Below are 12,858 nucleotides of genomic sequence, written 5' to 3' on the forward strand. Positions count from 1 at the left end.
TTTTATATTCAGATCATGCAACAAGATTTTGGAACTGAGTGTTTGTTATATATAGGTTGCCGATGGACGATGATTGGTTGAATACAATTTGTTGAAAATGTCTACTAATCCGTTGTTATAGTAATCTGTGCCAAGCTCACACTAATCATCAGTTTGGCATCCAAATTCACTGGAAATGTCGTTTTATCTTTTGTTGACTTGCAAATGTGAAGGAACTGGAAATGTCATAATGCTAATGTATCAGGGATTTGATGTTTATGTTCCTACCATGACCTTTCAAGATAATATACAAATAGTAACTGATTCACAGTCAAATATTTATAGATATCTAGTAAATTACTTGACAATATATCTTGCCCCGAAGCTAGGTACCCCGGTATCAACTATCTTCCAGCTAGCTTGCTCATGGCAGCATTTACCCTCTCATCTGAGATTGATCTATGGCCGTCATAATAATCTAGTATCTCCATTGCAATATTTTTCACCTGTCAACATTGAGAACTTCATTAAAAGATGGTTGGCGTCCAAGCAGCGACTTGACAGTAAAATGAGATATAGTATATGTATGGTCTTGTTATATTTTGAAATCATTGGCAAAGAGTTAAGCTTGCATACATACCACATTCATATCAACTCGAAGCTCCTCAAACCACGCAGTAGTTTCTTTATCTTTCAGCACACTTGCAATATATATGCAAGCTAAAGTAATCAAATGTGGTGGATGAATGAGAATTAGGTCCATCTTATAGGTGTCATTTATAAGTCCCCTAAAAGAAAGCAGAATGCAGAAGTTATCGAGATTAAAACAAAATAAATGTAGAATTTTGGAGGAGACATATTATGGGAAGTAATATTCTATAGTAATCTGACGAATTTCGCAACTAGAAGTCAAAGATATGAAAGCCTCGGAAAGTTTCTTACCAAGTCAATTGAGTTGCATCATTCATGCCGGCATCCTGAAGGAACCTGCAAAATTGAGTTAAGAATCAAGTTGCTGAGAGAAATTGATCAGCTACACAAGGAGGTGCCTAGGAGATACTTACTGTGCTAATGAACGATATGGATGATATACGACTAAGTAATAGTTTAGGGCTTCCAGAACTTTCATCTCCATGTCTAGTATGTCTTTTATTTCATATTTATACTTCTCATCCGAATCTGCAGAAGCAAGTCAGAAAAGCCAACGTCTTGCATTAGAAATTAACTAAATTGGGTAAGTAGAAACAACAGGATATCACAGAAGTACTTTGTCATTGTAATCAAAGATGTTCTTACATAATTTCTTGATGTAAAATACAAGAAGTCGGGCCTGCACAGTGCTTTCTTCTGCTTTTGATGCCAAATACAAGCAAGTTGGAGCAACCAGACGAGGATCATACTCGGTCATACTTCTCCTATGGACAAGTAAAAAGATGGTTAGAAAGAACGATAAAGTGGAATGGTGGTTCAAGGTGAAGCAATTGTAGGCCTGTAGAGCATTAGTGTGAATTTAAAAGTTTCAGTTTTGAAACAGAAAGGATACAGAGAGTCCAAATTAGAGAATTTTCCTTCTGATTCGTATGGCTTTGTCCAGGATCTACTCCAGTTTAGAGTTTGCACAGGATCCCAAACATAAATATAAAACTGGTCCAAAGAAACAGCGCTGAGGGTTCTTTTTTACTCTTTAAGATAGCATTTCTTTAACATACGAAAGCATATGATGTCATGTTTATCAGTTATGTATGCAACTGCAATTTATTGCACACATATTTCTTTTTATGTAAGAATAGCTACAGTGGTCCATCCAATATCCTTTCCAAATCAGCTTTACTTATTTTACTTAATTTGCTTTGGTTTAGCAAAGTCATTTGCTGATAAAGTGGTTCTACCATAACATAATAAATCACAATTTGAGTGGCCATATCTGATGCTTGCACATATCTGTGAGGAATTTCTGCAGAAAAGTGACTCGGCAGATTCTCTCCCAGACTGCACAGAATTTCCCCATCCAGAGCTGCATCGGAACATTATTGCCACTAATACAAATCTTCTTTTCTCTTAAGCTCTACATTTTCTTTTCACAGCACTGATTCACTTGTCCTCTTGTATGATTTATTTAAGCAAGCTAAAGAATTTATGCAATGTCTTTAAGAACCATTACTCCATTAGTTCATCATAATATTATAGGCTTAGAGCAATATGGATTTATGTCTGGGTGGTGGCTTGTCGGATTAAAAGTTTGAACTACCTCTATGCCAACAAGCTGAAGGTCCATTTAATAGGCGGACTTTTCTGGTTAGGTAGATAATTTACAGAGAATTATGTATTGTCCTCCTAATACCAAAGATGGCATGATATACCTGACATATACGCGTCTCATGTATGTAATTGCGGTAGCAACAACCCTGGAAATAAAAACCATATATAAGATACTAGATTTCTGGAAGTAGCAAAAACAGGTGTTTTAAGAAGGAAAATTACATAAACACACATTGTCAGTTCCTTTCTGTGAAAGTTATCGAGATACATGTAATAAACACTCAGGTACAAAGAGCAATCTTGAAAAGTTTGTGATGAAAAAAGCATCTATGTCGATAGGTAATCCACATATTAAGCAGAAGACACACTTATGTAATATCATGGCATTGACCTTCCTCTATAGTCAAGCAAGTCCTCTAGCTATTAAACAGCAACAAGCTAGTAGATTCTTCCCCCTTATTCACATCCAATTAATGGAAAAGATAAATGAACACATAATTTCATGCAGTATATATCTTCCTACAGGAAAATAATAGGTCTAAACAAATATTAATCATGTCAACGGAAACAAAATCGAATAAGCATCTATTTTTATGACCAAATAGCTCTTCCATTTTTTCAGCTAAAGGTTATGAACCTCACAGAAACATTATGCTCTTAAAGAGACAGTGATGCTGATGAAGGAACATAGGAACTACCTATTACTTATATCAGAAGTTTTACAAGAAGACGAGGAGAGAAAACAGACCTTTGTCTCACTTTCACATTTTGAGCCAATCTTGCAACATCTGCGAGGGACAGAAAATTTAACAAGTCAAACAAGATGGAAAATGGTAATTAAATTGTCCTGTGCAAGATTATGATTGATAATAAGGAACTGCAAGCCAGGCAACCAGTCACATATACATTAAACAAAACAAGTAAAGCACACATTCTGAGAAGTTTGAAGGCATGCAGAATATGTTCGACAAAAGATAAGTGGGGCTCAAGAGGTATACTGAAGGTTTCAATTGTTTCAACTATGCCAGACGATTAAATTTAACTGCAAATACCAGTGTGTACATCAGTAAAACTGGCCATATATCATGCAGAAAGGTGCACATTTTGATGCTGCCACTGATTGCCGAAAAAAGTATTTTGCCTATGTTACATACTACAGAAAAATATTTTTGTTAAGTTGGGTTTTTATTTCAAAATGTATCATTCTGACATTACAATAGATCGTGAATCAGAGCTTTATCCATTTTTGTTGACTGAATTTCCAATCCCATAGCCGACAGCCTCCTTCAGAAGAGATATAATATCCGGTATATTCATACCAAGGGATCAGGCACATCAGCCTTCCTAAAGTACATTTTTGAGCTCTCAATTACCAGCAGTTTTAATTCTTCCAAAACAAACCTCCAAGCCTAAATATAGTTTCTATGCAGGCAATAGATCTTAAATGACAGTTTTAATAGCTTGGCGTAATCAATGAAAATTCTAAACTAAATGGCAGTGACAACGTAGAAATTTCCCATTTCTGATCTTGAGCAATGGTATTAATTTCTTTCATAATAAGAAATCATCGGATTCCACTAGAAATAGCTGAACACGAAAGAAATTCTTAATTGTAGGACAGTGAAAACTACTCATTACGAGAGCTAAGAGCTGGGTCCGCCCCTCTACCCACATCAGGATATAAGAAGATTTGAAAACAGACAGAAGTTACATAAATAACAGATTTTATGTCTAGAGCAGAGTTCGAACTCATGACGTGCGCCTAACAAACGCATCATGCATGACGCTCTTACCACTAGACCAACGCCCTGGGGGCTCAGTATATAAGACATTTATAGCTATTATTATTATTATTATTATTGGAGAATTGTGGACCAAATATATCCTATGACAATAAAGACACAAATAACAGATCTTTAGCCAAAAATCTGGACAAAATGAAACTTAAGTCTAAAAAAACACAAAACGAGAAACAACTCAAAACTGAGATACTTTTGTCCGCTTTGTACTTAAAGATGCACTTGCTGGTGCTCTTTCATGATCATAAAAATCACTAAACCTACTGATAAGAAACAGAAAAACAGTCTCTTCATCAAATATGGTAGGAAATGATAAGAGTTTCACTACTCATCCATATAACCTAGTAAATAACACATACTCAATAGAGCAGAGTTCGAACTCATGACATGCGCCTAACAAACACATCATGCATGACGCTCTTACCACTAGACCAACGCCCTGGGGGCTCAGTATATAAGACATTTATAGCTATTATTACTATTATTATTATTGGAGAATTATGGACCAAATATATCCTATGACAATAAAGACACGAATAACAGATCTTAAGCCACCGCTTTGTACTTAAAGATGCACTTGCTGGTGCTCTTTCATGATTATAAAAATCACTAAACTTACTGATAAGAAACGGAAAAACAGTCTCTTCATTAATTATGGTAGGAAATGATACAAGTTTCACTACTCATCCATATAATCTAGCAAATAACACATACTCAATATGGTAATTACTAAACAAATCAGAGTAAATCTAACATTTTGAAAAGGGGCATTTTAGGAATCGTATGAACAAGAAGAAAAAGAAGATGAAGCTAACAAGGTCGCAAAAAAATCAAGGAAGCAGCAAACACAATTATGTGAAAACATAATGCGATATAATCTGCAAACTCCAGTAAGTGATTAATACCCTTGAAAAATTCAAATTAACCTAAAAAGCTATATACATTACGCCTGATTCCCATAAGTAAAATCAACCTTGAAAACACCCCCACACATACACCTACTAAAATCTGAATAAATATAACCCCTGAAGCCATACTTTTAACAATAAAATAAGTCCAATGCTAAGAATCACAGAATAAACCCTTGTGGTTCGAGCCTTAACCGAACACGCACATAGGGTTAGATTAGTGCTAAGAATCATAAAAGCTGAATCCATTTAATTAAATAATTGATTATGGGAATTACAATTGGACATATGCAACTTGATGAGCTTGAAATCATCGAGAGTGATGCCTCTCTCTTTATCCAACTGATGCACCACATCAACCTCTTCTTGGTCCAAAAGTTCTTTGCTGCAAACAACAATAAAACTTCAAAACAAGAAAGATTAAAGACGAAAAAAGAATAGCTTTTATACATACTACTGAGAAGAAATCCAGAAATTGGCAGCCATATGATGAATTGAGAAACACCCAGAATCACAAATTGGATTTGAGCTACTTTAACTTGTACGAATTCGACAACTGCTCCAGATTCTTCTTCTTCTTGTTTCCTTTTTCCCCCTGTTTTTGAGAGAGAAGAAAAAAATGGATAAACATCAGCTCTCTGCTTTATTGGGCTTCATGACTATTAGCTTTATAAGGCCCATGTAGTAGTTGATCCAACCCAACATCTCTAGCTGTTGCTGTTATGGATGTTGGCCTTTATTGGACACCGTGTAATAAGAGAAAATTGTATATAATAACATATAGTTTGATTTAACTGTACCTCATATCAAATTGTTGTTATTTTGCCTCTTTTGGTGAATTTCGCTCGCCACTTTTGTTTTCGCTGCCAGTTTCTCTCGCTTTATACAAATACAAATGTATAAAATTTGTTTATGTTTGTATAAACAGAGAAAAAATTGTACATATATTTTCGTTTTCCTCTCTTAGATTTCGCTAGCACCTCTCACTCGCTTCTTTCACTTTATACAAATACAAATGTATATATTGTTTTTGTGCTCGCTTCTCTCACTTTTACAAGCACAAATATATATATTGTGTTTGTACTGTATAAAACAAGAGAAAATTATATATACAAATACAACTGCATATATTTTTGTCCTATACACTTGCGGTTATACAAATACAATCTTCCCTTATTCAATTTTCTTTTGTCTTTCTCTCTTTATACAACACATATTATATAAATGATCTTCTGTATATATATATCGAAATAACAGACTATACAACTATTTTCTTTTATATATGTATAGCGAAATATACATATTTATGTTTGTTATAGAACTCATTTTTTTTATATTTGCTTTATGTGAAAATTGTAATAATAAATGATCCTTTTTTTTTCTGTTTCAAATTATGAGTTTTATTTTAGTCTAACATACTTTCTTTTAATAAAGTTTAAATGTTAGAAAAAGGTTGCAATTTTTAATTATTTGACTACTGGACTTCCAAATTGCGAAGTTTTAAAGAAATTAGGGATGAAATTTATCAAAAAAAAAATGAAGTTATAACAACGAGTGTGATTTGTTTAGTTTTTATATGTAGTTTTTAAAGAGATACAAACGAAAGAATATAACAATCTAAAGGATCACAATAGTTAAAGAAATTGGTCAAAGGTTAAGATAGTGTATAATTTACATAAATTTCATATTGTTAAGAGATATTTGCATTATTTTTTTACTTTTTTTTAAATTTTAAAAATTTCTCAAAATTTATGAATTTTGGATAAATCACTGGACTACCAAATATATAGATGAAGGATGTATAAGTGAGAGGAATACAGATGTATTAGCAATAGGGATGTGACGTATCTAAGAGAGTATTTTTAGAGTATTTTTTGAATAATAGAAAATTTTAATGATTATAGTAAAATAAGTTGTATATTTGGATAATTTTTCCGAAAATAAAATAGGAATAAAAATCTAAAAATACAAAGAAAAACATAAAAATAAATTCATGAAGTCTAAGGGATCACGTAGGTGAGGGACTCCAAAGTTTCGAAAAACACACAATTGATGGTCAATGTGTGAAAATTACATCGAGACCCTCAAATTTGGTCAGATCCTAAAAAGTTTATGCTTAATAAATTCATGAAAAATCATAACGAGATATCTAATCAAAATTTTAAATTTTTTCTGTTTAATTCTGATGGACGATCTTGACCATCGATTACTTTTGCTATGCAAGTGACACACTTAACACTTGCTAGGTTGCTACAAATTAAAGTTTTAGTTTTAGTACATTAGAGGACTTATTTGAAGGCAAATCCATTAGAGGTATTTGTAATGCCTCGTTTGGCACCTATGCTTTACCCAACATTAGTCCGAGCTCTAATACAAGCTCTAAATGACATAAAAAATAAAATTGATATTTACAAGTAATATTAGAGTCCACCCTTGAAATTCCTACACATGGTGTATTAACCAAGATTTTTCCCAAGAGATTAATTTAAGCAAAAGAGAATATTTTACTATGAGAATTAAGAGGAAGAAAAAAAAAAAGAGATTAAAGCGGTCTGCAAAAAAATAAAAAGAGGTTAAATAATTTTTTTTCTGTTTTAATTTATTTATCTGATCTTAATTTTGATACGGAGTTCAAAAATAAAGAAATTTTTTTTGAATCTTGTGATTTTAAATTAAAAATATATAAAATTTATTAAATGATATCATGGTCTTAAAAAGTGACGCAAAAGTTAACATTAAAGAATTAACTCTAGTTTTATAAATTAACTAAAATAAAATAAGACAAATAAATTAAAACGAACGAATATAAACTTATGTATACTGTCGTTTTTCCTTGTTGTTCCATTATCCTCTTCGTTCACTTTTACTTCGCAATATTTTGCTCCTTCCCATTCTGTACTTGAATTTTAAGTTTTAAAAGTAATGACACAAAATTAGAAAAAAAAAAGAGGAGAAGTCACGAATTCATTTCAAAATTAGGTGAATATTTAATTTAGGTTAACAACTAATTAACCACATATATGAGGTAAGATGAATGTGATCCCACATTTCTTAACCAATAATTTGAATTAAAACTCTGTGAATAAAAAGAAATTTCAATAAGAATATTTTTGTTACGTAATACGAATGTTGAACTAATCACGTTGGTAAATTTTGAGTGACAAATTAAAAATATGTATGAGAAAATTTGGTGAACAAACATAGACTTGGTTCAATTACAATATTATTTGTTGCTAATTATTCTCTAATAATTTCCTATAGTCAAAATTGACTTTCTTGAATATATTAAAAAAAATCAAATTAAAAGGATTTACATTTGTACAGTCAAACAATATCTATTTTAGCCCAAACAAGTGACTCTATATTTTACTACGTTAATTATTTCTAGTAAAATAATTTGTAATTATATGAATATCTTTATTTTCTTGAAATCAGAAATTCAGGGGATTAAATTCTTAATATATTTCTGACAATATTTCAATTCCTAATTTTGTAATTTCATCTTTCATCATTTCAATTTTTTTTTTTTGTTCAATTAATTGTTGACCAAAAGAAAAAAAAGGACCAAATTTGACTCTTATAATGTTGGGAGATGACCAAAACACACCAAATCCGTTAGAGGTAATAATTTAATTCCTTATATAATCTGTTACACCAAAAAAAAAATCCTAATTAGGAAAATATTTTAATAATCCACGTGTTCATTTTTAATTGGATATACTACGTAAACTAGCTACTGTAACCCTCCACGCTGTATTTTCTCTACAAAAAAAACTCCGCCATTTTCAATGCATTAAAAAGCTGTCTGAAAGAAAACGTTACAGCTTTTTTTTTCCATAAAATTCTTAGAAAAAAAAGTATAAAGAAAAAACTCCGGCGGTCGGAAAATGGGTCAAAAAGGGTATCAATCGCCGGCGAAGAAAGTGTTGTCATGGATTCGAAAAAAATCGAAGAAAGTGAAAATCTTTTTGGGTTTAATCACATCAATCATTCTATTGGTGACTCTTAAGTTAGTTGTTCATGATCACAACCTCTTCTTTGTTATAGCTGAAGCTATTCATTTGATTGGACTTTTAGTTTTGATTTACAAATTGACAACACTCAAGACTTGCTCTGGTAATTTTTATTTTTCTGTTTATCTGAAAAAAAAAGAGATTTTTTTTCTGTGTAGTTTCCATTTGATTGGGGTTTGTGTTAAATTAAACTGGAAAAATTGGATTGTTTTGTGTTACTCTGTTACTGCTCTGTGCAAAAAAAAATGAAAATTGTTTTGTGTGTATAAAGGTCCTTTTTTTTCTTCTAGATGTTTCGATTTTCCACCTTTAGATGGGACATCTTGGATTTTGGGAATTAGGATATTCTTGTGGGGATTTGGGAGAACTAAAAAAAATGGAATTTTGGCATTTTAAATTATTTTTTTGGGCTATGGGAATGTAACCCACCTCTACTATTTCGTGTCCTTAGATGAGTTTTTTTTTTATAATTAAATATACGAAAATTCCTTTTAATAATAAATGGCACGGACAGATATCATTACATGATTTTTGTTTATTTTGATATCATTTTGCGTGTTGTAAATCCTTTAATTACTTTAATCTTTTTAGGGGTTGTCTGATTGGAAATAAATTGTCTGAAGGATTGCATAATTTTTCAACCAAACATACGATAAAATAATGCTTTCATCTTATCCTTGTACTGTTAAATTGTAGCTTTAACTGAATACTCCTATTGATACGACTAGACTATAAATCTTGGCAGATATATTATTGACCTTTCAGCCATATGTAAGTAAAATATAGATTAAAAATATATATTTAGTGGTAATTAAGATTAATTGTCGCTAATAATATTTTTAATGTAAAGCTAGAGGTATTGTCATGGATTATTCTAATGCTAAATGAAAGAGGGTGTGTAATTCTTTAAGTAATTTTTAAAAGGGTGTGTCAGATTTGCTTCATATGTATGTCAAACTGAACTTGGCTACTAAACAAGAGGTCATTCTTTTCTTTAGACAGTTACTTGGTGACATCAAAAAGATGGTTCCTTTTTCTCAAGAAAACAGAAAGTACTTGACGAGTTTAATTTTAACTTTAATGTTATAACAATGCAAATCTTTTTCATTCCCAATTACATGTTTGTTCGATTGTTTGATGCGCCTTTTGTACTCCTACAGTTCGATAGATGTAAGGTAGTATGTCATCTGTATGTTCCTGTTGTATGAAATGTGTTACTTTGGAACCTTGTTATTACAGGCAGGATGCAAGAAGTCCAAATTGTTTCACTGAACTTGTTAGATTGTCATTCTTTTTACTGGACCTGAAGAAGAGATCATTTTTTTCACCATTCGTTTCATATGCATTCTTCGCCTGTTTTGTTAGGTCTTTCATTGAAGACTCAAGTGCTTACAGCTATATTTTTGGCGGTAAGACTATACTGTAGTTTTCTCATGGAAGCAGATATCCACACTGTGCTAGATTTTATCACCCTTGTGGCAACAGTGTGGGTCATTTATATGATGAAGTTCAAGCTGAAGGCATCCTACATGGCAGAACTGGATAACATGCCCTTATACTATCCGGTACACACAACTTTCACCTACGACTCTTTTCCGTTTGATTGTTGTTAATCAAATTTTACATTCTGCAAATTTCTTGAGTAATTAATTAAGCTTTTATAGAGCAGTTATTTGTTTTGGTTAGAAATGTTATTTCCATGTTTTATTGTGTGATTCCATTTACTCTGTCCATGATGAAACTTTGTTTATTTATATTGTTTTCTCCTACACACAATCACTTCCCTTATCTAGACTTCTATTCGTTCCAAAAGAAACATTTATTGTTCAAGCTTTGAAGGGAAGATTATGAACTTGTTGTTGGGAGCCGGGAGGTAGCAGGTATTTCATGGAATTAGTCGAGGTGTGAGCAATCTGGCGTGGACATCATAGTTATAAAAAAGTAGTTTAGATAGCATGTACCATGAAATTAGTTGAGGTGTGCGTAATCTGACCTAGACATCATAGTCATAAAAAAAGTATTTTAGACAACTAAATATGGAGCCTGGAGTCTTTTTACTGGCTTTCTGGAATTAAATAGAATTCCCGGCCTTCTCAGCAATGTTATTTCTACTAAGCTGTATGATACCAGACAGTGACATCTCTGTAGTGAGTAAGTCCCTTATAAATGATCTCTTAAAATTAGAATTGCTTCCTGATATTGCTTTTGAACCATGCCACTCATTTTTGCACAGATAGTTCCCGCCGCAGTTTTAGCCTTCTTTGTCCATCCTACTACAAGCCATATTCTGATAAACCGAATGCTTTGGGCTTTTTGTGTATATCTGGAATCCGTCTCTGTACTGCCTCAGCTTCGCTTGATGCAGAATGTTCAGGTTCATGTCTCTTCTTTTCCAAATGATTGAGAAGAAAATCATGTCTTCTTCTTAAACTTGTCTTTTAATGAACAAAAAACTAACAGTATGTTCCGTTTTCTCATTTCAGATAATTGAGCCATTTTCAGCTCATTATGTTTTCGCACTGGGCGTTGCAAGATTCTTGGGTTGTGCTCATTGGATTATTCAGGTTAGTTTTGTACATTGTAGTGTTATCTTGTTCTCCATAACTTCTTGAATTAATAGCAGCTGTTTCAGCTCAGCTGAACTCATTTGTCTCGAGTCTCAACTCGAACTATGTATAAATTATCAATTTTTTTTAATAAGATAACATTCTGAGTTCATTGACTATCAAATTCAGCTCTACAAACACTTAAGTCCAAATGGCAACAACATACACATTTCTCCATTTTCAGCACAGATCTAAAGCTATATAATTCCGTACTTGACAGTTACAACTATTTCCATACAGGTTTATGACACTGCCGGAGCATATATTTACTTGGCTGGACGTGGTTATCTCTGGATACCTACCGTCTTTTTGGCAGAAATGGTTCAAACGTTCATCTTGGCCGATTTTTGTTATTATTATGTAAAAAGGTGAGTCATTTAGTCCACAACTAATTCCAGTATGGCTATTCATATGAATCCAAGTTTTTAACATATCATATTTCTTGATTTGCAGTGTCATGAGTGGCCAGTTGATTGTTCGCCTGCCAACGCCGGTGTAATACACTAAGAGACTGTGACATTTTGTTAATTCCTATGTAGAAGTAGAAGTTTTTGTTGTGGAGATTGGATAGAGATCATGACTGGAACAAACTCCATTTTGAAGAATTTGCACAACTTTGTTCTTTTGACGAAATTTTGAGTAGTCTTTTCAGTTGAATTTTATCCGCAATTAACATTTTGCATCAAACAATATTAATTATCTCCAAGTGTTTTTAATCAAGAAACAATATGTACTAGTTAACTATTATTAACCAAAATTCTGTTGGCCGGTAGTATGCCATCTGAATTTAATCGGGGTTTAATGCAAGCTCCGGACACTGGGTGGAAACCCAAAAAATGAAGTTGGAAAAGCATCACAGTTTGGGCCTGATGGCTCTTGAAAATTCTATTTAGAATCCAAAATAGATTGTGATTTAATTTAGTAGGATTTCAACGTGGATATCGAACCGTAAGTCTTAATTTTTTTCAAGTGTCTCATACAACTGACATGAGCACATCTGTTTTGATCTTCTTTGTATATATTCGTTCCAAAAGATTAATCTTTTTTTTTCTGGAAAACACAAGACAATCTAGTTTGTTTTTTTTACTGTAAGATGATGGAGCTTTTGAGGAAGATGAAAATGAAATTGGATTACACAAAGAAAATTGATCAAATCTGGAATTTGAGATGATAAGATGTCAATATAGTGACAAATAGAGTAATACATAGAGAAATGATCTACTAATTTCCAAACACATAATTTGTAGTAAAGGCAAAATTGATGCTTTTGTCAGTGAATGTTGTATTTATGATG

General features: G+C 32.4%; 2 protein-coding genes across 2 annotated transcripts; one reads left to right on the forward strand and one right to left on the reverse strand.

Annotated features, from left to right (window-relative positions):
- Nucleotides 1–207: 207 nt before the first annotated feature.
- LOC101252599 (cyclin-C1-2) lies at nt 208–5,606 on the reverse strand. Its single transcript, XM_004242372.5, has 9 exons — nt 5,400–5,606; nt 5,224–5,330; nt 2,987–3,026; nt 2,340–2,384; nt 1,276–1,394; nt 1,044–1,158; nt 922–966; nt 620–767; nt 208–485 (listed from the first exon to the last, which is right to left on the reverse strand). The coding sequence occupies exons 1-9, from the start codon at nt 5,429–5,431 to the stop codon at nt 384–386; spliced, it is 753 nt and encodes a 250-aa protein (XP_004242420.1). The 5' UTR covers nt 5,432–5,606; the 3' UTR covers nt 208–383.
- A 3,091-nt stretch (nt 5,607–8,697) lies between these two features.
- LOC101252298 (uncharacterized) lies at nt 8,698–12,254 on the forward strand. Its single transcript, XM_004242371.5, has 6 exons — nt 8,698–9,061; nt 10,324–10,523; nt 11,192–11,332; nt 11,442–11,522; nt 11,805–11,932; nt 12,018–12,254. Exons 1-6 carry the CDS (start codon nt 8,833–8,835, stop codon nt 12,061–12,063), a joined length of 825 nt encoding a protein of 274 aa, XP_004242419.1. The 5' UTR covers nt 8,698–8,832; the 3' UTR covers nt 12,064–12,254.
- The last annotated feature ends 604 nt before the right edge of the window (nt 12,255–12,858 follow it).

The sequence above is a fragment of the Solanum lycopersicum genome, chromosome 6 (genome assembly GCF_036512215.1).
Source record: "Solanum lycopersicum chromosome 6, SLM_r2.1".
Classification (NCBI taxonomy): Eukaryota; Viridiplantae; Streptophyta; class Magnoliopsida; order Solanales; family Solanaceae; genus Solanum; species Solanum lycopersicum.